We start from the raw sequence: 25,730 nt of genomic DNA on the forward strand, positions 1-25,730 counted from the left end.
GTTTTAAAGCAAAGCAATATACATTTGAAAGCCTGAGGATGTTTAAGTGGTTAGATTCACCTGCAGAAAACCTCTTGGCACAGACTCTGCTGGGACCTGTGTTTGTTTGCCAATTAGTAACTGAATTAATTCTACTGAAAGGTAATCCACAGCTTTACATAAAACATTTGCTATTTTCCCAGGCCCTCAGCACTACAACAGATGTGCTCATGAGTGCCATATTATAGCTAAGGCTACGTTTTAGTCACGGGTATTTTTAGTAAAAGTCATGGACAGGTCATGGGCAGTAAACAAAAATTCATGGCCTGTGACCTGTGCATGACTTGTACTATATACCCCTGACTAAAACTTGGGCTGGGCCACGGGTGCTCTGGGGAGGTGGTCCAGAGGTGCCGCAAGTGCTGTGGGGGGTGGCCCAGGACCCCCTCTGGTGCTGGGAGGCGAGGCGGGGGGGCGGCGTGTGTCCTGGGACCCCTGCTGGTGCTGGGGGGGGAGGAGGGAAGGAGGAAAGTTGGTGGGGCTGGCAGGCTCCCTACTGGGCTGCGCGCAGCTCCCCAGAAGTAGCCGGTATGTCCCTGTAGCTCCTGGGGGGGGGAAGGCCAAAGGGACTTCACGTGCTACCCCCGCCACAAGCTCGAATTCTGGCTCCGCAGATCCCATTGGCTGCACAGCTCCCATTGGCCAAGAATTGCAGCCAATGGGAGCTGCGGGGCGGTGCCTCCAGGCAGGGGTAGTGTGCAGAGCCCCCAGACCTTCTGCCTAGGAGCTGCAGGGACGTGCCCGCTGTTTTCAGGGAGTCCCTCTCCCCCGAGGTAAGCACCGCCCTGCACCCCAACCCCCAGCCCTTCCCCCACCTAAACTGCCCCAGAAGCGGCCGGTGCGACTGGCCCAGGCAGGCTGCCTGATCTGCTCGGGCAGCCCCGGAGTCAGCCACACCGGCCGCTGCAGAAGTCACAGAAAGTCATGGAATCCGTGACTTCTGTGACCTCCGTGACAGACATGGAGCCTTAATTAGAGTGAGTTCACAGCAGAACCAGAGATTCTGAGATAAAATAACACTTTTCTTGTACTTACTGGTTTACCAGTGTTTTTATATTACCTCTAAATGTAACCTGCTTTAGTCACAAAGCTCAGTTGTCTTTCATGTTCTTTTAAAAGAGTAATAAAAAGCATATCACAGTGTCTTCAGCATGTGGGTTTACTCTTAATATACAGTACTGTGCAATCCTGGAGTCAGAGTATCCCCCCACAGAGCACAAGTAACATTGACCTCAAAGGTGGTTATTTGTACCATGTCAGGGAAGAAGCGAGACCTGATGCTGTGAACAAGAATAGTGCCTACTACCGTGGAACTCAGTAGGATAATATTAATGGCTGCAAGCATTGGGCCCAGACTCCTAATAATGCCTAATGAAGACACTGACGTAGAACATTGCTTGAATACTGGAGAGGAAAATTTGGTTGTCACAGCAACATTTTGTGACCTAACAATTTCACAACCCAGGAAATCTTTTATTTTTTTTAAACTAACATGCACAAAAAGATGGTGGCTGATAGAAGACAATTTAGCAATAATTACCACCTCAACGTTATCTAGTATTCTATAAAGCTAATCTGACCATTAAAAATAATTACACAATATTTGACACATACCTGCCAGCAGTGTAACAGTCAGTATTGAATGATAAGGCATAGATGGAAAATAATCAAACAGAAAGATAAAGAGGAGTTTAGGGTCTGATTCTCCTCTCACAGTATTGCCTTGAATGAAGTTTCTCTTGATTTACATCAGTGTAAAAGGTAGGAGAATCAAGTCCACTGAGTTTCATAACCATCGCAAGGCCCCGGAACATTGCAAATTACAGCAAACAGTGACAACGTCTATTCCTCATCACAAATACTATCTAGCTCCTTCTGATGTCAACAGAGAACAGGTCATAGCCTGAAGAAGCAATGAATGATTATAGCAGAAATGAAAATTTATGCTCTTAATTCCACAACAAAGCTAAGTTCTCCCCCACTCTTTGTTCTTTAAGTCCTTCCTTCGGATTTTCCCAGAGATTGTCTTTGGTAGCTGTTGAACAAATTCCACCTAATTTATAAAAAAATAAAAATAATTATGAAAAAATAGCAAATTAAATGTGGTTTGGTGCTGTCTTGCTTTCTGGAACAAAACTTCTATTGTAAAGGTTAGAGATTCCTTCAGGATAAACCATGGAGAAAGTCCACCAGCGTTCATAAAAGAACGAGCTTCTTGCTCGGGAAATGGACCAGCCAGTTGCTCACACAGTAATTCCTCAACTTTTCCAGGAACAGTCCTGCTCCATTGAAAGCTAGGGAATTTTGCCATTAACTTCAATGGGAGCAGGACAGGACCTGTAATCCACTGAAGTGAGGTTTCTTTTTCAGAGCACATACTAATCGAATATCTGAGAGAGAGAGAGAGATTTCCCAGTTACGGCCCTGATCCTGCAACAGGATTTGATAGTACAGACTTTTCCATCCACTAGGACTTCAATGAGACTCTGCCCTGCCAGGGCTGGCTCCAGGGTTTTTGCCGCCCCATCCGTCGAAAAAAAAAAAAAAAAAGCCCCGATCGCGCTCTTTGGCGGCAATTCGGCGGAAGGTCCTTCGCTCCAAGTGGGAGTGAGGGACCGTCCGCCGAATTGCCGCCGAATAGCTGGATGTGCCGCCCCTCTCCAGAGTGGCCGCCCCAAGCACCTGCTTGGCAAGCTGGTGCATGGAGCCGGCCCTGTGCCCTGCCTTCGGTGGGTGTCTATATGGCTATAACAGCTAAACCAAGTGCTACTGACGAGCCACCCGATGTTGGAGTACCCACTCAAACACCAAATGGAAATGTAAAGCCCTTCGGTTATAAACTGTGAGCTTGATGCACTGCTGTCCAGTTTTATGCAGGTCTAACAGCTGATATCAATGTAATGACACCAGTCTAAACTCAAGTAACACAGTAGTGAATCAGGCCCAGTGTTTGGACTAAGAGCCCTGTGAACAGTGGGTGGAAGCAATTTATACATACCAAGCTTAGTATTGGTGTGTATAAAGAGGAAAATATTTGTTTACTAAAAAGTAAAATCTGTTTACATTTCTAATCTGATCTCTAGTTTTGATCAGAACAGTTTTAATTTTGGGGTGCATTGTCAGTAGTTACCCTTACATTCAGCACTTGGAGGTACTTGCCTTTCTGGGATACTTGTATGGTGCAGTAACTTTTTTGACATGCTCTTGCAGCTCCTTAGTTAATTTTTCTGGATCACGTGATGCAAAGTCAAGAGATAGAATAACAAAGGCTTTCACCACCTACAAGACACAGTCAGATGTAGGCAACATCTAATATTTAATCACATTTACAATGATGAAAACTGAAAACTATAATTTGCAACATTAAAATTGCTTTCAAGAGAGGAGTGTAAGATTATGGGCCAGATGCTGGCATAAAGTAAGGCTCTTTGTGCCATTCAGGGCCTTTAAACTGCCCCATGTAGGCATCTGAGGATTCATCCAGTGTGTGGGAATCCTCAACTAGCATACAGTCAACTATGCCAGCTTTTTACCACCTCTTCTTAACACGCAGCACAGGAGGTGGAGGTGGAGGTAGGAGGGATGTGGCTTGAGCACACTGCTCTTCAATGGTTCCTGGCTAACACAACAGCTCTAGGGCACTGTTTCAAGTTAGTGGAACTTAGAGCAGCCCTGTGGCTGCTTTTAGTTGTGCTGCAGCCTGCAGCATGCCTAAGGATTGAGCCCTATCTATATATAAGTATATGCCTATGCATAAACATCAAGCATAGTTTTCAACTAAAGGCCTGTTTTGTAAAATATCCCATTAAAGTCAGTGGGTCTGCTCTCAGTTTCACCGGTGGAACCCACTGGAATTCATCAAAGTCACTGTGGTTGCTTGGTTGTATGTAGGAGTAGAATTAATCAATTTATTTTTAAACAGCAAAACAAATAAAATAACACTGGTCAGTTTTCCCTAGAACGTAGGGTCAGCTTTTTCAAAGCACCTAATCTGTGTAGGCACCTAACTCCCTTTGAAATCAATGGGAGTTAGGCACCTAACTTGCTTAGGCTCTTTGAAAATCCCACTAGGCATCTCTCTGCATTTTTAAGTGGTTAAATACATTTGAAAATCTGGCCTTTAGCATTCCTAGATTTCCTTGACAGCTATAGTTTATTTCTAAACAAGTATATACAGTAGGTGTTTTTGCATAACCACTAATATCAACCTCATTACCTCTCCTCTGATGGGATCTGGGCTGCTGACAACAGCTGCTTCTGCTACTGCCGGGTGCTCCATCAAGGCATTTTCTACTTCAAATGGTCCAATACGATACCTAGGAGAGGAAATAAGAGCTTGGTATTTACAAACTGTATCAATGTCTCGTGGCTTAGTATGGAAACCCAAAAAAAACAAACTTACCCAGAAGATTTAATGACGTCGTCAGCTCTTCCAACAAACCAGAAGTATCCATCTTCATCCATAATGCCCCTGTCTCCTGTGATATAAAAATCCCCACGTTCTGATGCAGCAGTTTTCTCTGGTTCATCCTGACAACAACAAAGGAAATCTCACAAATGGTAATGAACCCTTAGGATCCAATTCACCTCCCACTGAAGTCAATGGAAAAAATCCCAATGGACTTCAATGGGAGACAGATCAGGACCTCAGTGGTGTTTTACCATAAATTGTTACTGAACAGAAGAAGGCCATAGTTACTCCGTCAGGAAAGGTTTCATGAGAACTCACTTATCTTTATACAAGTTTTTTTAAAACTTACAAAACTTTTCATAACTGTTCTTATTTTGAACCTTTTCAGTCTTGCTGTAGCCTATATAAATCTAGCATGATCTGATCTACTATGAATACATTCTGTATTTCTGAGATCAAGTGACTTTGTATTAGAGCTGTGCGAATGATTACACTTGAGCTGCAGAAGTACTGTCACGCAGCCCTAACATGTGTCTAAACTGGCTGTGAACCAGTAGTGATGTGTCTTTGTCATTTGCTAACAGAAGCATTTTGCAAATATCTTTTTGCTCCAGCTAGGTGCCCACAGGCTTGTCCAGGCACTTGTTTGTAGTCTCTTTCCATTTCAAGCCTGGGTCATTGGGACAGGCTACATGAGGCAAGTCAGAAGGCGGAAGTCACGCGTGCAAGAAAGTCAGTTAAACACATCTGGCATATATCTTTACACATTACCTACCCTTTTAGCCAGCTTTTGCAGGTGCAAAAGGGCCATGTATATTTTTGTGGGCACTCCCACCGTCTGCTCCTTTGAAAAGCTAGCCCTTAAATCCACCTTCATTAATAGCATGATTAGAAAATCAAGTTGGAAGACTGGGGTGGAGGAGGAGACAAAGAATGAGAGAACTGTGTTCTTCATTAAAACCACCTCCTTGCAACGAACCATTAAAAACATTGAACTCTGGACCACGCTCGCTTTTAGTGACACTTTCCAGGGCCAGCCTGCCCCGCCCCCCTCCAAGGATATGCACCGGAGGAAGGGCAGGCAGCAGTCCTGCTGTGTGACCTCCCGTAGGATAGCTCAAGGGGGGAGGGAGTATTAAAAATCCGCCAGGTGTTCCACAGGAGCCCTATCAGCTGAGGCTGAGTTGGGTCAATGCATCCCTGGCCACAGTCACCTGTTTCTTAGGGTATGGCTAGAATGCAGTCACTGAGTGTGACTGCAGCTCGAGCCACCATACCAAAGCTAGCTTTAATCTAGTTCGCTCAGGTCCTGGAAGTGTGAAGCTGTGTCAGCACTGGTTTCAGCACGGGCTAGACCCTCAAGTAATTACCCAGGGTTTCAGACAGGTTTGTACAACCTGCGCTGAAGCTCATGCTGCCCCGGCTTCACTGCTCTGGGACCCGAGATAGCTATATTAAAGCTAGCTCAGATATGTATACTTGGGCTACAATCACACTGGATGATTGCTGTAGAGACATATCCTTAGTCCCTCAGGGGTGGGAATATTGCAGAGGCTTTCTGTCTCAACCCACAAGTACACTTTCTGCCTCTGGTTGCACCAGTGGAAGTCCTGTTTATGAGACACATGAGCTATTGTCTTTGGAAGGATATAGACACCCACAGCAAGATACTTTAAAAAGTTATCAGTGTATTTAAGATGTGGCCTCAAAGTCTGATTAATTTCATACAAAGTTTCCTTACCACGTAGTGAGAGAAAAGACAAAATGGCCTTGTTGGTTTGCTTCTGATGGCAATATCTCCTTCTTCCCCAGGAGGCAGAATATTAGCATTTTCATCTATTACCTAGAATGAGAGAAAACCCCTCCTGAATGATTTAATGTTTTTCTGTTAAACAGAGAGATGTACTGAATTAAATGTTGAGAGACTCTGGTGTTGTGTGGGAACTTTATCTTACTTCAGATGGAAAGTGACCAGGAGTATCAAAATACCTGAACATCATAAGGTGGAGAGGCCTTTCCCATAGCACCAGGTTTAATTTTCATCCCTTTGCAAACTGATAATATCAAAACCTGTAAAATAAAATTGTATGTGTGCAACAAAATACAGTGCTTGATGTTTTATTTAGATATGAACATTTGTAACTGAAAACATTTTGCATGATCTATTTTACTAGTAACATTTTTGTAGAAATGTTCATTTGAAAAATGAAAAATTGTGATTTTAAACACAATAGGCCTGATCTTCAGTTGGTGTAAATCAACATTGCTCCAAAGAAGTCAATGGAGTTACCCTGACTTACACCAACTGAAGATCTGGCTCAGTGGGATAAAGTCTGTTCTCAACTATACTAGTGAAAAAATCCAGATTAAATCCCTTGGAACTCAACCTCCTCTCATTTGCATTTGTTTTACACCACTTTAACTCCATTAATTACAAAGAAGTATGTCTGTGTGAGAGAAGTATCCATTAACTTCAAAGAAATATCAGCCTGAGAGAAGAATTTGGCCCAGCAGCTGATATTTACTATTGGCTACATTATAATGATTGTCAACACGTACAATTGGAGACTTTATTCCTGTATGTCCAAATCTTCCCTTGCACAGATTTTTCCTACAAGGGTGCTGGTGATTCTACAATAGGCTGATCAGACAGCAAGTATGAAAAATCGGGACAGAGGGTGGGGGGTAATAGGCGCCTATATACGACAAAGCCCCAAAAATCGGGACTGTCCCTATAAAATCGGGACATCTGGTCACCCTATTCTACAAGTTTAGACACATGGGGCTTAGGTGTCCTCTCACTTAAACCTGTGTAGATCTGAAGTGACTCCACTGATATCAACAGAGTTAAGTAACTGTAAAAAAAACAACCTGGTGTGAGGTCAGAATTAGGCACATGGAACTTTCTGCCGGTTGTTCCATTAGGAAGATAGGATTATCTACCACAGAGAACTGACTGGGACTCATCCCTGGAAACTCATGGATCTCTGAATACACACCTGAAGCCAGGACCATCAGTGCAGAAGCTGTGTGCCTCTGTACTGTTTCCTCATGCCCCAGCCCAGCCCATAGGTCTGGCTCATTGCATCCCCACCTGTGGAGTGGGGTTCACTGTGAGGTGAGGGACGAAGCATAACACTGTCAGGATCAGCATTTATCTACACCTGAAACCCCCTAGAGTTAAGAGGGAATGATGTCACACAAAAATGATTATCTCCCAGACCTGGCCTGGTTTGTTCCCTCCCAGCTGAGTTTGTACAGGGTTAGAGGAAGAAGGGAATGTTGCTGTGTAGCCAGAATGCCCTCCTTACTGCCCCCTCCCTCCAGCCAGATTGGCCACTTTGGGTCCCCTGCACTCAGTGGCTCAGTGGTAAGATACACCCTTACTGTGTTTTTGGAACACATTTAATGAGTTAATTGCATAGCTAATGGCCCCTTTAAAATCTGCTGCTGAGATGTTTGGCTGAAGGAAAACATGCTGCCTAATTAAATTCCTAGGCCAAAATGTTCAAACTTAGACACCTAAATCTATGTTTAGGCTCCTGAATAAATATAGCCTGATTTTCAGAGACGCTGAGAACCCAAAACTCCAAATGAAGTCACTGGGGCTGCAGGTGCTTAGCACCTTTGAAAATCAGACTACTTTTATTCAGGGGCCTACATATGGATTTAGTAGCCTGATGTTAGTTGCCTATATTTGAAAATTTGGGGCCTGTTTTCCTGGATAAAGCAAGAAACCTACCATATGGATTTGATATCTTTCCTCATGAGCTTGAGTTAGAATTAAGCTTATTAGGTGTGTGTGATTGAATGCAAACGTACTGTTTCAGTCTGGCCGTATCCTTCATAGATATCCATCCCTGTTTTGCTTTTCCATTTCTCCATCACTTCAGGGTTGAGTGGCTCACCCCCACTTAGGCAGTGCTTCAGGCTCTTGAACTTGTAGCTTAATAAGTGTTTAAAACAATGATTAGGATGACTAAAGTGCATTACTATAGAGACTTTGGCATGGTTCGGTTCTGGGCTTCATTCACTGCAGCTGTAACTGGTAAAGAACTTACAGAGTAAGTTCAACTAGAATTTCAACCTCTGAAATGGTTATTTTGTTAGAATACAACCTGGCAAAGAAAAAATCTAGGGCTATGATTCTGCTAGAACATGGTTTAGTTGAGATGGTTAGTAAGCAATCTAGATGTACCTGGAAAGATCATGCTGCACCAGCATGCGATAAACAGTTGGTGTACCACAGAAAGAGGTTATAGGAAACCTGGACAGACACTATGAATGAAAGAAAAGAAAAGTTATTTACATTGTTAGTTCCTTGGGGCACAGTCTTTTGGTTGTTGTACAGTGCCAAGCACATTTGGGCTCTGGTCTATAATATGGGCCCTAGGCACCATCACAATACAAACAATAAATAAACTGAATACATTATACTAAAAAGGCACAGGGCTAAAATGATGTCTTGGGCTAGGTCTGGCACGTCTATTAAGAGTTCTTGTTCCTTTCTTTTTTATCTATATTTATTTGAAAGTTAACTTGCTTATGTTTTGGAGTTAACCATTTTCCTCCCACAGTGATAGGCACAAGTGAAGAGAAAGTAATAAAAATACTTAACACTTCTTTAGCACTTTCTACTCAGAGATCTCAATACACTTTACAAAAGAGGGTAAAGTTTGATTATCGTCCCTTTGCAGATGGGGAAACTGTGGGATAGGAAGATGATGTGACTTGCTTGAGGTCACCCAGAAGCTCAGTGATAGAGCTGAGAGCAGAACTATATTTCCTGACTCCCAGTCCACTGCCCTTATGTAGAGAACTGGGAAATAGCTGTATTACTTTTTGTGAATGTCAAGGCTCCTTCCCAACTCTGAACTTTAGGGTACAGATGTGGGGGCCTGCATGAAAACTTCTAAGCTTAATTACCAGCTTAGATCTGGTCCGCTGCCACCACTCCCAATGGGCTAACTCCCTTCCCTGGGTAGCCTTGAGAGACTCTTCCACCAACTCCCTGGTGAACACAGATGAAACCCCTTGGATCTTAAAACAAGGAGAAATTAACCATCCCCCCTCCTTTCTCCCACCAACTCCTGGTGGATCCAGATCCAACCCCCTTGGATCTAAAAACAAGGAAAAATCAATCAGGTTATTAAAAAAGGCTTTTAATTAAAGAAAAAGGTAAAAATCATCTCTGTAAAATCAGGATGGAAAATAACTTTACAGGGTAATCAAATTAAAGAGCCCAGAAGACCCCCCTCTAGCCTTAGGTTCAAAGTTACAGCAAACAGAGGTAAACACCCTAGCAAAAGGTACATTTACAAGTTGAGAAAACAAAGATAAAACTAACACGCCTAGCCTGGCTGTACTTACAAGTTTGAAATATGAGAGACTTGTTCAGAAAGATTTGGATTGATGTCTGGTCCCTCTTAGTCCCAAGAGCGAACTCCCCCCAAAACAAAGAGCACAAACAAAAGCCTTCCCCCCACCAAGATTTGAAAGTATCTTGTCCCCTTAGTGGTCCTTTGGGTCAGGTGTCAGCGAGGTTACCTGAGCTTCTTAACCCTTTACAGGTAAAAGGATTTTGGAGTCTCTGGCCGGGAGGGATTTTATAGTATTGTACACAGGAGGGCTGTTACCCTTCCCTTTATAGTTATGACAGTGAATATGGTGCATGATTTTGTATGTTTGTTTATGATGGGTAACTTGCTACCACACCACAGAAACACTAACCCAGGAACCAATCCCTGTAACGACCCTCGTTGCCTACTCTGTCCCCATATCTACACTAGTGACACCATCAGAGGACCCAACCACATCAGCCACATCATCAGGGACTCATTCACCCGCACATCTATTAATGTTATATATGACATCATGTGCCAGCAATGCCCCTCTGCCATGTACATTGGCCAAACCGGACAGTCTCTACATAAAAGAATAAATGGACACAAATCGGACATCAGTAATGATAACATACAAAAGCCAGTAGGAGAACACTTCAATCTTCCTGGACATTCTCTAACAGATTTAAAAGTAGCCGTACTTGAACAAAAAAACTTCAGAAACAGACTTCAAAGAGAAACTGCAGAACTAAAATTCATTTGCAAATTTAACACCATTAATTTGGGCTTGAATAGGGATGGAGTGGCTGGCTCACTACAAAAGCCGCTTTGTCTCTCCTGGAATTGACACCTGCTCATCAATTATTGGGAGTGGACTACATCCACCCTGATTGAATTGGCCCTGTCAACGCTGGTTCTCCACTTGTGAGGTAACTCCCTTCTCTTCATGTGTCAATAATATAATGCCTACATCTGTAATTTTCACTCCATGCATCTGAAGAAGTGGTTTTTTACCCACGAAAGCTTATGCCCAAATAAATGTGTCAGTCTTTAAGGTGCCATCGGACTCCTAAGTGTAGGTAAGACAGTATGCGCATAGATCTCTGTTATTTTAAATCAATTTTTCTGAGTGCTGTGCACCTTTTGGTAAATAAGTTATACTATATATTGAAGAAGCTGCTTCATACTATTACCACCCCAGGCTCCTGAAGGGAAACTCTTTCAGGTGCCAAGCCTTTTGGGCCTGCTATGTATCTCGGTTGACATCCAGGGGGATGTAACCCAGCGACCCAGTAGAGACTAGTTGGATCGTGGGGTCCCACTCCCAAAGAGGAGTGGAGGCACAGGCCTGTCACTTGAAAGGGGTGCACAAAAGAGGCAGCCTACCCGGGGATGACACTACTAGACAACATTGCCTCCCCTCATAGTCTCATGATTTTTATGTTATTTTAAAGTTACTTCGGATATTATCCTTTTTTACCATCTGTTTTGCACATATCAGTTATGGCTGAAACCACATCTTGATGTTTTTATTCTTACATTCAGGACGGTTGTTGCCTCAAACTGCAGCATTCTGTGTGTAAAGATACACGCTCCCTGAATCCATGGAGAAAAGAAACAGCCATAGGCAAATTTTACCCAGCCTGGGTCAGACAAGCCCCACAATATGTCAGAGGGATTTAAATCCAACCAAAACCTGGTGGTAATGACAAAAAAAATCATAATGGAAAAACACTGAATAGAAAAATAAAAGTGAATGTACAAATGGGGAGTGGATGGAATTATTCGTTGTGAATGAACATGGCTCTTTTTTCTGTTCATGAACTAATCCTGATTCCTATGAGTGGATTCATTAGTCAGAATTATACTGCGAGTAGTTGAATGCTAACATCCCTGTGAGATGTTTGCCAACTGTTCAAATAATCTATTCATTATTCTTTATACTTGTGTGATTGCTCACCTAAGTCACATGGTTTTGTTTCAGCTTCTTGATGGGAGAACAGATATTTCTTATTCTCCTGTTTAAAAAGTAACTAGACATAGTGAATAGGCTGGTCAACATTTTTTGAAAGAAACATTTCTCATCAGAAAAAGGAGTTTCATCAAAATAAACAATTTCTGTAGGGATCTATTTTGGCAGAATCTATTTTGGCTGAATTTTCCATCAGGAAAACAAAATTAAATATTTTTATTTGGGAGTCCCATGATATGCTGCAGCACCTCAACCACAGGGAGGGGCTGTGGTGCATCATGGAAGATGTAGTTCATCTAGGGAAGAATGGGGACATGAAAGACCTGAAACTACATTCCCATGTGGCACTCTGGCGGTGAAGGCAGATGGAGAGATTAATGTCCTCCAACATTAAATATGTTGATTTGAGAATGTTGAAACATTTTTTTTCAATTGAAAATGTGAAAAAATGAAACATTGAGAAATTGCCAAATCAAATTGTTTTGGAACTTTGTCCCACAAAAAGTTTAGATATTTTGACTTTTCATCCAATTCAGGAGGAAAACAAATGTCAAGATATCAGAATTTCCCACAAAACAGAAATTCTGTGGTTTGATCATCTCTACAATCCATTGATCAATCCATTCCTGGTATGAATTTTCAGACAAATAATCATATATTCAGTATTTTTTACATATTCATTTTGTGACCATGGATTATCAGAGCAACAAAGTATTTTCAGTACATACCTTCCAGTCGAGGTCATTCCAATACCAAAACTACTGTGAGAATGTTGCACCATTTTGGGGTAACCTGTGGTTCCACTAGTAAAGTAGATAGTCATTGCTTCTTGACTCTTTGTCTTAACAGGGTCATGATCACCACGTGCAGCTCTTCAAAATAAAGACAAGAATACATCAGAGTGGATAAGGTATCCAACAAAGGAAACTTCAATCCTTATCTAGTTTACAACTTAAGTGCAGGCATTTCTTTTCTCTTTCCAAATTAAACTGCATATGGTCTCATTCTTAATGGTCACTGGCCAGTAAGATTTATTAGGCCAAATTCTGGCCTTGGAAATACACACAAAACTCCCTTTGCATTCAATGAGAGCTGAGGGCCTGATCCAGTGCTCATTGAAATCAATGGAAAGACTTCTGTTGACTTCAATGGCCCTATGTGTGTATCTGAAGCTAGAGTTCAGTACACTTTTTCAGCAGAATGACCCTGTTCTGTTGTCATTAATGCTTCTCCCTCGCCCTCTATATATTTAAAGCCAAATGTATTTGCATATCTCCTCTCCCATCCCTGTTAACTTTTTATACTTGTATTTAATTTAGTGTTGGAATGCAGACTTGTCAGGTAAATGAGGGAAGAGCTGGCTCCCCCCAAACACATGGAATATATGAGTTATCTCAGTTCTGAAACTGCTTTTTAAACAAGGAGGGGTACAGTACAAAGCTGGAAACACCTGAATTTCCATTTGGATGATTAGCTCACTGAGGCAAGACATACTCACTTGAGTAGTTCCTTGAAGTCCAGCCATCCATCCCTCCTGCCTTCGGATACCATTAGCCTGATTTTTAGAAACTGGCACTTGGACACAACTGAGTCCACTGCAGGTGCCAGTGTATCATTGGTAATGATGCATTTGGCCTTAGAAGCCTGGAGTCTATAGAAAATGTCATTAGCTGTCAGCTGGGTTGTTGCTGGAATATAGATAATTCCTAGAAGTGCAATAAATGGAAGTTTAAAAGTAGCTGAACATTTAAAAATACTTGGGCCAGATTCTAGCCAGTGTAAGTTCATTGGCTTCAACAGAGCTGTGCCAATTTACATTAGTTGGACATCTGGCCCCTTGTACTTATCCTTCTGTGCTATGCCTTCTGCTGCTGTTATCTACCAGGGCTGGCTCCAGGTTTTCTGCCGCTCCAAGTGGCGGGGGGGGAAAAAAAACCACGATTGGCGGTGCTTCTGTGGCAGCTCAATCGCGCTGCTCCATTCTTTGGCAGCAGTTCCATGGCGGGTCCTTCACTCCCTCTCTTCCTCTTCGGCGGCAGCTCAAAGAGGAAGAGAGGGACTGAGGGACCCGCCGCCGAATTCCCACCGAAGACCCGGACGTGGTGCCCCTTGGCTGGTGCCTGGAGCCGGCCCTGTATCTACCATAGCCTTTGAGAATTAATTCCCATGCAATTGCCTCTTCAGACTTATTCCTAGTGGTAGCCTATGACCTGGAGTAGAGTTAAGCTACATCAGACTGAAGTAGAGCATCATTGTGAATCAGAAATCCCAACCTAATCCTTCACCCTAGGTTCTTCCTTTTTTATCTTTGCAGAAGAATCTTCTGGGAGATAACGTTATTTTGCTGCCAATACTAAGGCCACGTTGTCTGGGGGATGCCCCCTCCTGTAGCCCCATGAGGCTCACACATCATTTAAACTATGTGCCTCAGCTTTCTCCTTTGTAAAATGGGCTCTGTTATATTAATATTTTGTCATGAATTTCTTTAAAAAATATACAATCAATACAATATTTAAATGTCAAAACATCTTTTTATGCAAAATGGCTAAATATACTACTTCTCTGAAATATTATCTCCTGATAAAAATACTGAGTTTGGAAATTGTTTGAATGCTTTAATAATTGATGTCAGTTATTGACCCTGATCCTGAAAGCATTTAAGCTGTGCTTAACTTTAAGCACGTGAATAGTCCCATTGATTTCACTGGGACTGACTAAGAATGTGTGTAAATGTTTGCAGGATCAGGGGCTAAGGCAGAGATTCAGGAAAGCAGAGCTGTGTGAATAATGGATTTTTCAGTTTGCTGGGAATTTGAAAAACTGAAAAAGATTGTTTAGGATCAAACCAAAATCGAAAATTTTCAAAATTTCGGTATATCATAAAGATGGAAAAAAATTGCTTCACATCAAATGAAACATTTAATTCAATTTAAAACAAAACTCTTGTTTTGATTTCAAGCATTTTTTATATTTTTAATTTAAAAAAATTGAAGGAAATTTCTAAAAGAAAAGTCATTTCAAAAAGAAAAGGAGATGATCTAGGTTCAATTCCCAGCTCTACCAGAAACTCCCAGTGTGACCCTGGACAAGTCACTTAATCTCTCTGTGCCTTAGTTCCCTATCTGTAAAATGGAAATAATAACACTTCCTTTAGAGTGACAAGATGGGTGAGATAGTATCTTGTATGGATCAACTTCTGTTGGCAAAAGAGACAAGTTTCTGAGCTTACACAGAGCTCTTCTTCAGCTATGGGTAAACTTGAAAGCTTGTCTCTCTCACCAGCAGAAGATGGTTCAATAAAAGATATTACCTCACTGTGACGATCTATACTATTATAGTCACCACTTTTACAAGACTGTGATACATTTTGTACAAAGTATGCCTTGCGAGGTATCATTTGAAATGTCATAATCTGCTGAACATTATTGTCCCAGTAAAATATGTGTATCAATATTGTATATAAAGTTATAAGATTCTACTGTATAGCATTGCTGTAACATGCTCCAGAGTCAGAAAAGCAGGCCAAAACCAGTTTTTCAGAGACAAAGACATACTGGCACCTCAGCCAGCTATCAACAAAGTCAAGTGGCTATCACTTAGTTAAGTGATTATTCTTTGGCAAGAACAAGGGCGTGAGTGAGAACTTTACATATTGGCAATGAAAATGGCTGGAGTTTCCATGTAAACAGACTGGCTGTTGCCTGAACCCCCGCTGGAGATAATCCTCAAAGAGGGGAGAAAGGTATAAGAATGGAGGACACCCACAATACAAATCACTTCTCTCTATCCCCATCTCTACTCACAGCAGCTACAATGCTCGAAAGTCAAAGAAAGCATCATTGAACTGGGGGAGGGGTGCTCCTGACTGAAAGGGGGCTTATCAGCCAGTACAGACTGCTATAAACATACGGTGAGACATAACTTTGTTTTTAAGTTCACTTAGCTTGTTAAGTGAGGTATTAGCTTGCGTTTTACTTCTTTATTTCTTTTGTATCCAATTCTGACTTTTATGCATCATTACTTGTAATCACTTAAAATCTATCTTTCTGAAGTTAATAAACTTATCTTCTTGTTTTATCTTAACTGTGTGCTTGGATTAAAGTGTGTGGGAACTCCATTTGGGATAACAAAGATGGTGCATATTATTTTCCATTGATGCAATGACAGACTTTATATGAGCTTGCATTGTTCAGTACAGTTTTGAGCAGTACAAGACGCACATTTCTGGGGGACAAGGCTGGGACTGGGAATTTGTGGATGTTGTCTGTATTTAATTCATGAGTGGCTGGCCAGAGCATTCATGTAACTTAGCTGGGAGTGATTTTAGATGCTGAAGGCTGTATGAACAGGCCAGAAGTGGATGTTCTCACAGCAAAGCAATGTAAAAGACACCCCAGGCTAGAGAATTTAGGGGACACAGCAGTTCAACAGCCCAGATTGTACCCTGTCACATTCACCCACCTTGTCTCTCTAATATCCTGGGACCAACCCTGCTACAACACTGCAATATTTCCTTTGTCAGTCTTTTCTACTCCGACCCTGATCCAGCAAAATCTTACTCAAGTGCTCAACTTTACACACTCTAAGCATTCCCTTTGGCTTCAATGGGACAGGTCACAGTGTGCAAAATTAAGCGCAGAAATCTTTGAAGTACTGGGGCCTTAGACTAATCTCCTCAGGACAGGGACTGTTTCTTGCCCTGTTGGTACAGTGCCTAGTTTAATGGAATTCAGTTGGGGTCTATAAGCATTACTGAAATACAAATAAATTCAGTCACTTATTATTCTTTGTACTGACCTGTTCTTATGCAGCCCACTGTTATTGACCACCATTCTGGTATCCGGGGTAGCATCACTATAACTCTGTCTCCCTTTTTCAGACCACATGCATCAGAGAGTACATTGGCTGCTTTCCTGGATAGAAATCCCAGCTCCTCAAAACCCCACCTTACCTCATTGCCTTGATCACCTACCCACCAGAGAGCTGGGATTGAGGAGGCTCTCTCTCCATTCTGGCAAAGACAAGAAATTAGGAAAATGTGTAAATACACCTCTACCCCGATATAACGCAACCTGATATAGCATGAATTCGGATATAACGCGGTAAAGCAGTGCTCCAGGGAGGGCGGGGCTGCGCACTCCGGCAGATCAAAGCAAGTTCGATATAACGTGGTTTCACCTATAACGTGGTAAGATTTTTTGGCTCCCGAGGACAGCGTTATATCGGGGTAGAGGTGTAATGCAACAATCAAGAGGAGACCCAATGCTTCAAACACACAATTGCTTAACTTCAAGCAGAGGCGCAGTCTCCTTGACTTCAGCAGGACTAACCCTGTGGTTAAAGGTAAGCATGTGTGTAAGAATTTATAGGCTTGTGGGCTTATATCCCAAATCTAATATGTGCTTGTTAATCAAGTACATTGGAGAATTTGCTTCTCATCTTCTGAGCTGCCCAAGCTATGCATAACGATGCCTTGTTACCATATGAAATGTGCAGGTTTAGGCCCTCCTGTGGGAAGGTTTACCTCTGGACATGTTTTGCCATAGATTACAATCATGGTTATGGGAAAAGAACTGTCGACTCTTTATGTTATTAGTATAACTCCATGTGTACAAGATCCTTAACCTGCTTCCTTTAAACATGGTCCAGAACACATAATGAAGATGATTGTTATTTCTATTACAGTAGTGCTTAGAACTACTGGTAAACAAGAAATGATCATCATATAAAATTGCATTGAGAAGTTAATGAGAAACATAACCATTCTTTAAACAACAGACCATTACAAGTAACATACGCAGGTGAAAATGTACAGCAGCCCCAATCACGGACTCCCTGTGAAGATAAGACTGTCCATGACTGCAGGATTAGGCTTTGTGAGAGCACAAAAAAAGTTTCTAACATAAATTATGATGGTTTTAGCCCATCTTATTGAAAACATACAATTATTTATTCTTTTGACATTTTTAAACCTAAGTTCCCTGTGTATCTATTTTTATGCAAAATAGCTAAATATATTACTTCTCTTAAATATTATCCCCTGATAAAAATACTGAATTGAGACATTTTCTGAATGCTTTAATTGATTCCAATTATTGACCATGATCCTGAAAAACACTTAGGCATGTGCATAACTTTAAGAACATGATAGTCCCACTGATTTCACTACCTACCGTGTGTAAAGTTAAGCACATATGTCAATGTTGGCAGAATCAGGGGGTAAGGCACGAATTCAGGAAAGCTCTTAAATACATGCTTAATTTTCAGCCATTTGACTTAAATGGGATGTAAGTGCTTTCCTGAATAGAGATGCTTTCCTGAAGCAGGGCCCAGGAGCAGAAGGCTAGGCTTGTGGTTAAATCAGAGGATTGGGATGAAGGAGATAATGCAGGTTTATTTCCCAGCTCTGCAACAAACTTCTGTTGTGACCGTGGGCAAGTCATTTAATCTCTCTGTGTCTTAGTTCCCTATCAATAAAATGGGACTAATAATATTTCCCTTCTCAGTCTTTTCTACTTATGCCCTGATCCTAAATATGATCATATGTTGGCATGTGAAGCAGCAAATACTCTTAATGGCATTTTGACTATTCACTAGAGCTGGTTGAAATTTGGAATTTCCATTTCATAGTACATTTCAACATTTTGTAATTTGTTTTCATTCTGAATAACAGCATGTGAGCAGTAGTAGTGCATAATATAAGATGCTGTGTATTAATGTAAAATTAATAAATGTCATATAAAATGACAAAATCAAAAAAGAGAGACAAGGTGGGTGAGATAAGATCTTTTATTGGACCAACTTCATTTTTGAGAGAGACCAGCTTTCTCTCCCACAAACAGAAGCTGGTCCAATAAAAGATCTTACCTTACCCACCTTGCCTCTCTAACGCTGTGGGACTGACACAGCTACAACTAGACTGCATAAAATCAAAATTTAATTTTCCAAAATGAAACTTTTTATTTTAATTTTAATGGGAATTTCATCAAAATTGATATGATTTTGTGCAATTTTTTTGTTTAATCAAAGCAACATTTTTCAGATGGAAAACTTGGGACAAAAGTTTTTCCGAACAGTTCAGTTATTTATGTGACACCCTTGAAAGTATCCTATAGCAGCAAAATAGTTATCATCTACTATGAAAGGATCATTACAGAGATCACATGTTTTGGAACTGGTATCTATAACATGATATAACACCAGACAAAAATGAAAGAAAATATTGGAACCAAGGAGACAAAATATGTTACCTTTTCCATTTTACTCCATTTGTCCAAAACGTCACTTGCAAAATTAAAGTGCTCTGGCAACTCTTTATAGAGGCTCGGGGATTCATAGCCAGAGATATTTTGAGGGGCAAATCCTCGGCAATGTTTGCTGAAGAATCTACAAGGTGACTTCGGGGTCCAAACAGAGTTAAAAATCTGGAGTTTAAATAAAAACTTCATGGCACAAAAACCTTGTCAGAGTTCTTGGTTTAGATTATATAAACATCGAAGAAGAATATTCTGTGAAGGGCTTTTGACCTGCAATGAAATTATTTACATAAAAATTTATACTGAGAGCTGTCTGAAAAAACAATATTGATGGTCCAAAGTAATACAAATCAGTTACATGATCTATGCCAAAGGTCTGATCCTTATCTCACTGGAGTACGTGGCAAAAGCAGAAGAAGGAGTGTGCTTAACACCATGATGTTTCCCACAGACCCAAATCCTGGCCCCAGAGGAAAGCCTGGGCAGCCAGGATGGGCATTGGGGAACTTCCTCAGGGTGTTGGAGGAAGGTATCCATCCCCAAGTGGTGGAGTAGCAGGAAAACCCTTTGTCACTGCTCCAGAGTCAGGGGTGGTCTATCCTCTATGATGTCAATGCCACCCCAATGTGAATATTAACAAATTTATAAAAGGGCAGATTCACAGCCCCACCTATAAAGCCACTTTGCAGCATCAGTGCACAATGAGACCTTGCAAAACAGGAAACCACAGTGCACGGGGGCTAAGCGCCCCTTTCTGGGCTCTCCAAATCCCCCATTCCTCACCCTATACCTTGGAACTGCACAAGTTACTCTGCAGAACACCTATAAGGCAGAGGAAGGATTTGCCCCAAAGAAGCTTTTTGATAACACAAGTATTATGAATAACAGTCATGTTAAACAATTCTCCTTGCTCATATGGGGCATTTAGATTTAGAAGAAATGGCATTCTAACTAACAGGATGTCTGTGACATATAATCAGCTACTCTTCTTCTTTGAAGGTTATTCTCTCTCTCCATCTATAACAGGGGTGGGCAAACTATGTCCCGCGGGCTGCATCCGGCCCGCCAGCTGTTTTAATCCGGCCCTCAAGCTCCCGCTGGGGAGCAGGATCTGGGGCTCGCCCTGCTGGGGAGCGGGATCAGGGTAGGGGACTGCGCCACGCTGCTCCCAGAAGCAGCGGCATGTCCCCCCTCCGTCTCCTACGTGTGGGGCAGCAAGGGGGCTCCGCTCCGCATACTTCCCCACCCCAAGCACCACCCCACAGCTCCTATTGGCCACGCCTCCTCATAGGAGCCTGCACCCGAGCCACGCCCCCATGCCCCAACCTCCTGCCCCAGCCCTGATCCCCCTCCTGCCCTCCGAACCCCTCGGTCCCAGCCTGGAGCACCCTCCTGCACCCCAAACCCCTCATCCTCAGCCCCACCACAGAGCCTGCACCCCCAGCCGGAGCCCACTTCCGCACCCTGAACTCCTCATTTCTGGCCCCACTCCAGAGCCCGAACCCCCAGCCAGAGCTCTCACCCCCTCCCGCACCCTAACCCCAATTTTGTGAGCATTCATGGCCTGCCATACAATTTCTACACTCAGATGTGGCCATTGGGCCAAAAAGTTTGCTCACCCCTGATCTAGGACAATAGCAGAATCAAAGAAAAAATATTCAGAAGCTTGGAATTTGTTCTGCTGGTGCCAAAAGAAACTAAGATGCTAGAGTTTCAACTTTTGTTCTAAATCAGGGGTCGGCAACCTTTCAGAAGTGGTGTGCCGAGTCTTCATTTATGCACTCTAATTTGGTTTCGCGTGCCAGTAATACATTTTAACGTTTTTAGAAGGTCTCTTTCTATAAGTTTATAATATATAACTATGCATATACTCGATCATAAGCCGGTTTGTTTATAAGCCAACCCCCCCAATATGGATAAGTAAAAATGGAAAATTTTTATAACCCGTTCATGAGCCGACCTTATAATTCAGGGGTCAGCAAACTTTGGCTCCCGGGCCATCAGGATAAGCCGCTGGCAGGCCGAGATGGTTTGTTTACCTTGAGGGTCCGCAGGCACAGAGGTAAACCTAAGTAAACAAAGTGTCCGGGCGCACCAGCTGCTTACCCTGATGGGCCGGGACAGCAACTGGTGGGGAAATTTTTGTGGGGGGAGAAGCTGGGAGTCAGGGGAGTAACCGCTGTGACCACCCCCCACCTGACTCCACCCCTAGCCTGGGACCCCCACACTCTCCCCATCCCATCCCTTCCCACCTTATCTGGGGAAGGCCAGGGGAGGATGTCTCTGACCTGGCTGGAGCTGCTCCGGCAGGCTGGGCAGCGTGGCCGTAGCCTGCTCCGGTGGGCCAGCCCAGGCGGCATGGCTGCAGCATGTTCCAGCAGGCTGGGCCAGGTGGCACGGCCGCAGCGTGCTCCGGCGGCGTGGCCACAGCCTGCTCTGGGGGGCAGGGCCGAGCGGCCAGGGCCGGCTCCAGGGTTTTTGCTGCCCCAAGCAGTACCCACTCCCCAAAAAAAGCCGCGATCGCGATTTGTGGCACTTAGGCGGCAATTCGGCGGGAGGTCCTTCACTCCGAGTGGGAGTGAGGGACCCTCCGCCGAATTGCCGCCGAATAGCTGGACATGCCGCCCCTCTCCGGAGTGGCTGCCCCAAGCACCTGCTTGCTAAGCTGGTGCCTGGAGCTGGCCCTGTGAGCGGCACAGCTGCAGCCTGCCAGCCCCGGAGCTGCAGCTGCTTCGGAGGCTCGGGGGAGAGCAGAGTGGCCAGAAGCAGAGAGACTCTGGCCCCGCCTCTTCCCTTCTGGCTCTGCTGGCTGTGCTGCCTCTCCTTGCTCCCTCTGTTGGGGGGAGGGACTGTGTCCCACCTCTCCCTCTCTATACTTGTTCATAAGCCGACCCCCTTCTCTGGTGCTTCCCTTTTTTTACTAAAAAAATTCGGCTTATGAACGAGTATATACGGTAAACTATTGTTGTATGTAAAGTAAATAAGGTTTTTAAAATGTTTAAGAAGCTTCATTTAAAATTAAATTAAAATGCAGAGCCCCCCGGACCGGTGGCCAGGACCCGGGCAGTGTGAGTGCCACTGAAAATCAGCTTGTGTGCCGCCTTCGGCATGCGTGCCATAGGTTGCCTACTCCTGTTCTAAATCTAGGACCCACAAGCTACAAGTGAGGTCTAAATTTGGCAAACCAGGTTCTCCCATCCCCATCTGTCTCTTCTCCAACTGATCATCTCAATAATGAAACCCTTCTAACATGGGTTTACTTATAGCTTTCCTGTTTTGTAAGATTGAATTGTCTTTTTTAAAAACTTATTTTATAGGTGAACGCAGGGCCGGCTCTAGCTTTTTTGCTGCCCCAGGCAAAAAAAAAAAAAAAAAAGGCGGCCGGACTGCCAAAGCAAAAAAAAACCCAAAAACAAACGGCAGCCGCAGGGAGCGCGTGGAGGGCGGTCAAGGCGGCTTGCAGGGGGGTGAAGGGCGGCACCCGCCCACTCCCTCCGCCCGTGGACAGCCAGGCGCTGCAGTCCGCTTGCAGTCAGGTGAGAGGGGCTCCCCCCTCCGGCCTTGGGGTGCCTCTCCCAGCCAGGCAGGCTCCAAGGGGGCCGACACAGGCAGCGCTGGCTGGGGTCTGCGACCTCCGCATGGGGCCGGCATTGCAGCGGGGCTCAGCACAGTGCAAACGGCGCCGGGATCAGTGGGGCCCGCCCCTCCGCTGCCCGCCGGGCCGCCGCAGAACCGTCCCTGCCTCCGCTGCCTGCCGGGCCGCCGTAGAACCCTCCCTCCTTCCAGTGCCCGGGGGCTGTATGAGGTGCTGGCTCAGCCGCTCCTTTAAAGGCGGCTCGGCCGGGCTGGGCTCAGAGCGGCGCGGGAGGCGGAGGCCGGTGCAGGCGGCGGGGAGTGATGCGTCCCGGGGAGCCCGGCGGCACAATGAGCAGCGGGGATCACTAGTTCCTGACCCCCCGGTCGGGGTCCGTGCCCCTTCAGGGCTGGGCTGGCCGCCCGAAGATTGGCCGGAATGCCGCCCCTTACAATGTGCCGCCCCAGGCACGTGCTTTCTCGTCTGGTGCCTGGAGCCGGCCCTGGGTGAACGAATTAGGCTCAACTTAGATATCAGCATAGTAGTCTATCTATTTTATGTCCAGTGTTTAGGTTCAATGATTTTAAAAGTTTTATAAACAAATACAAAAAAAGCAACCAACTGAGCAAGCAACCAAAAACTCACCTAATGGTGACTCCAGTTTTGTAATATCTTTTTTCGGATTTTCTGGAATTTAGGAAAGATGTTGAACTTGCAGGTCAATTGCCAGCTACTCACATTCCACAGGCTGAACTGTAACACACTGGGGAGAACAGAAAGTCACGGAGAGCTCCTTGCAGGACCTCTTAAGGATTTCAGAACATAGAAGTAAATATTAACTTTCACTCTGAAACACACAGATTTTATTTGCTAAAATAAAGTTTGTTCTAAATGCTATTTTTAAATAGGTAAACAGGGCATTTCTCAGTGTTCTAAAGCAGATAAAAAAGTTCTTTACATATATTTTTCTCTCACCTTATGTGGGTATCAGACAGAGGAAATATTGCTGATAATACAGATTAGGATCTTGAATATCATTTTGTGTTTAGATCTCATTTAGAGCTTTTTGGAGCCAAATTAACTGCTGCTCTCACTCCATTCACTTTAACTGGATTGCACCAACAGAAAACCTAGTCCTGTGTGTTTATCTATATTGCTGAATAGTGTTTAATAAATATGAATGTTATGAGTTTGACTTAATCCTCTGGATTTCATCTGACAAATACCAGCAAGTAAATATTTTGTTTGTGTACTTTATTTTTCCTTTATAATGTACAAAACTGCCTCACAATTTTAAAAATCATTTTTCTTCTTGACTTTGTTTTGGGAATTTCCCTGCTTGGGACTCCTTGGAGGATTAGCAACATGCATTCAAAACAGTGAAATGTGGGTGCTGAGGAAGGCTGAAAGGTGGTGGATTAATGGTTTTGATTCTTGTTGTCTTGGTCAGCTGCACCTACTATGGGCATGGCAAGACTAAAGCAATGCCGATATTTGTAGCCAAACCCAGCAACTGCCTCCATCAATACTGCTTTGGTTTTGGTGGCTTTCTTGGTATATGTGAGACAAACCTGTAGCCAAACCAGGGCTACTCTCTCAGCTGCCCCTCTTACAGAGCCACTGTGAATCACCACTCAGGCTTGCAGCAACATCTCACTGCACGTATTTACCCTTTTCTCAGTGGCTGCAATGACTCAGCCTTCTGGCATGCAGCAGTAGCCTATCCCTGGATTAGATGATCCCCAGGGTCAGGTATTACCCCCACCCCACCAGAGATGTAGATCAGTCTGTGCAACAGCATTACCCAACCAGGAAACCTGCTGCCTTTATAGACTAGGGTGACCAGATAGCAAGTGTGAAAAATCGGGACGGGGGTGAGGGGTAATAGGAGCCTATATAAGAAAAAGACCCAAAAATCGGGACTGTCCCTATAAAATCAGGACATCTGGTCACCCTATTATAGACTCCCAAGCTGCTCCTGATCTAGTGCCTGTTCCTTCCCCAGCCTTGCCTGAGACCTGTTCCAGTCTTGTCCTTGCCCTAGTCTGACTTTGCTCCAATGTTGTTAATGAATCGTGCATCAGTCTTGCCTCTGCCTCCTGCCCTCCTCAGACTCTGACAATGAAGATTTGACCTTTGGCCTGCACTTGGATTCTAGCTACAGTACTGCTTTTGGCTTGTTTACAGACTCTGATCTCAGTTCTGACCCAAGCCTGTCCCCGGATCTTGGTTCCAGCATACCCTCAGCCCAATCCTGATCCTACATCTGACTTTGATCTCCACTCCAACCACCAGGCCTAACTATTGGGAGTCAGCGCCTGACAGTTTGCATAGACTCCACTGTACTGTACCGCAGGGCCTTGATGGAGCACTTGAGTGCTGCACACCCCTCTTCCTCCCCGAGACAGAGTCCCTGTACTAGACCCTCCAGAACCAAATTGTCCAACTGCAGCTAGAGAATGCCTCCCTCCAATAGCAGGAATGTGGTCCAGAAATCACCTTGCCAGAACGGTTTGATGCAGACTGCCACAAGTTCTGAGGGTTTATCAATCAGTGCCACTTGCTGTTCCTGATGAGGCCATCCTTGTACCCAGATGACCAGATGAAGGTGGTGCCGGTTATTAGTCTACTGTCTGAAGAAGCCCTGAAAAATTGTAAATTGTAAAATGCAAGTTAAAGTTAAAATGTAAGAATTTTTTTGTTCCTTTTATGTTTTTTCTCACTTTGTAATGCCTCTGTATGTGGGGAAATGGTCCCGCTACTGTGAGAAATTTTCCTGGCTTCTATACTACCCTGGTGGAATTGGCTGGTGAAAGGATCTAAGTCCCTGCCACAACTCCTTTTACCTAGATGCCTGCCTGACCTTGAGGACTTCGCTTCCACTCTCCCCTGCAGCAGAGTCCTAGTAACCCCGATAAGACTGGGCCCAGGATCCCTGGGGGCTTAACCCCCAGTCTTATTGTGGGTCACTGGGGACAGGGGCTAGGATGTCCCCACTCCGACATACTCTCGTCTCACCGGCCACTTCCCTGACCCACTGATTGCTACATTGAGTTTAAACCACATGCAATTTATTAAATGACAACTGTACACAAATAAGGGGAAAATGGAAAAAGTTAAAGGATCCAGGAATCCC

The 25,730-nt window shown here is 43.9% G+C and overlaps 1 protein-coding gene across 1 annotated transcript; it reads right to left on the reverse strand.

Moving 5' to 3' along the window:
- Nucleotides 1-1,034: 1,034 nt before the first annotated feature.
- On the reverse strand, nucleotides 1,035-25,235 carry LOC112109950 (acyl-coenzyme A synthetase ACSM3, mitochondrial-like). Its single transcript, XM_026650773.1, has 15 exons — nucleotides 25,094-25,235; nucleotides 23,240-23,357; nucleotides 19,015-19,290; nucleotides 16,562-16,775; nucleotides 13,263-13,470; nucleotides 12,493-12,636; nucleotides 11,332-11,488; nucleotides 8,649-8,728; nucleotides 8,273-8,396; nucleotides 6,440-6,520; nucleotides 6,192-6,293; nucleotides 4,442-4,569; nucleotides 4,256-4,355; nucleotides 3,199-3,318; nucleotides 1,035-2,092 (listed from the first exon to the last, which is right to left on the reverse strand). The coding sequence occupies exons 3-15, from the start codon at nucleotides 19,210-19,212 to the stop codon at nucleotides 2,006-2,008; spliced, it is 1,743 nt and encodes a 580-aa protein (XP_026506558.1). The 5' UTR covers nucleotides 19,213-19,290; nucleotides 23,240-23,357; nucleotides 25,094-25,235; the 3' UTR covers nucleotides 1,035-2,005.
- Nucleotides 25,236-25,730: the final 495 nt, after the last annotated feature.

The sequence above is a fragment of the Terrapene carolina genome, unplaced genomic scaffold, assembly GCF_002925995.2.
Source record: "Terrapene carolina triunguis isolate 2854851 unplaced genomic scaffold, T_m_triunguis-2.0 Scaffold93, whole genome shotgun sequence".
Classification (NCBI taxonomy): Eukaryota; Metazoa; Chordata; order Testudines; family Emydidae; genus Terrapene; species Terrapene triunguis.

Coding starts and splice junctions, on each gene's coding strand:
- LOC112109950 (XM_026650773.1), bottom strand. CDS start 19,212: ATGAAGTTTTTATTTAAACTCCAGATTTTTAACTCTGTTTGGACCCCG. Junction 8,729..11,331: donor AGGCAACAACCGTCCTGAAT/GTAAGAATAAAA, acceptor TTTCATTCATAG/TGTCTGTCCAGGTTTCCTAT. Junction 4,356..4,441: donor GACGTCATTAAATCTTCTGG/GTAAGTTTGTTT, acceptor TTCCTCTCCTAG/GTATCGTATTGGACCATTTG.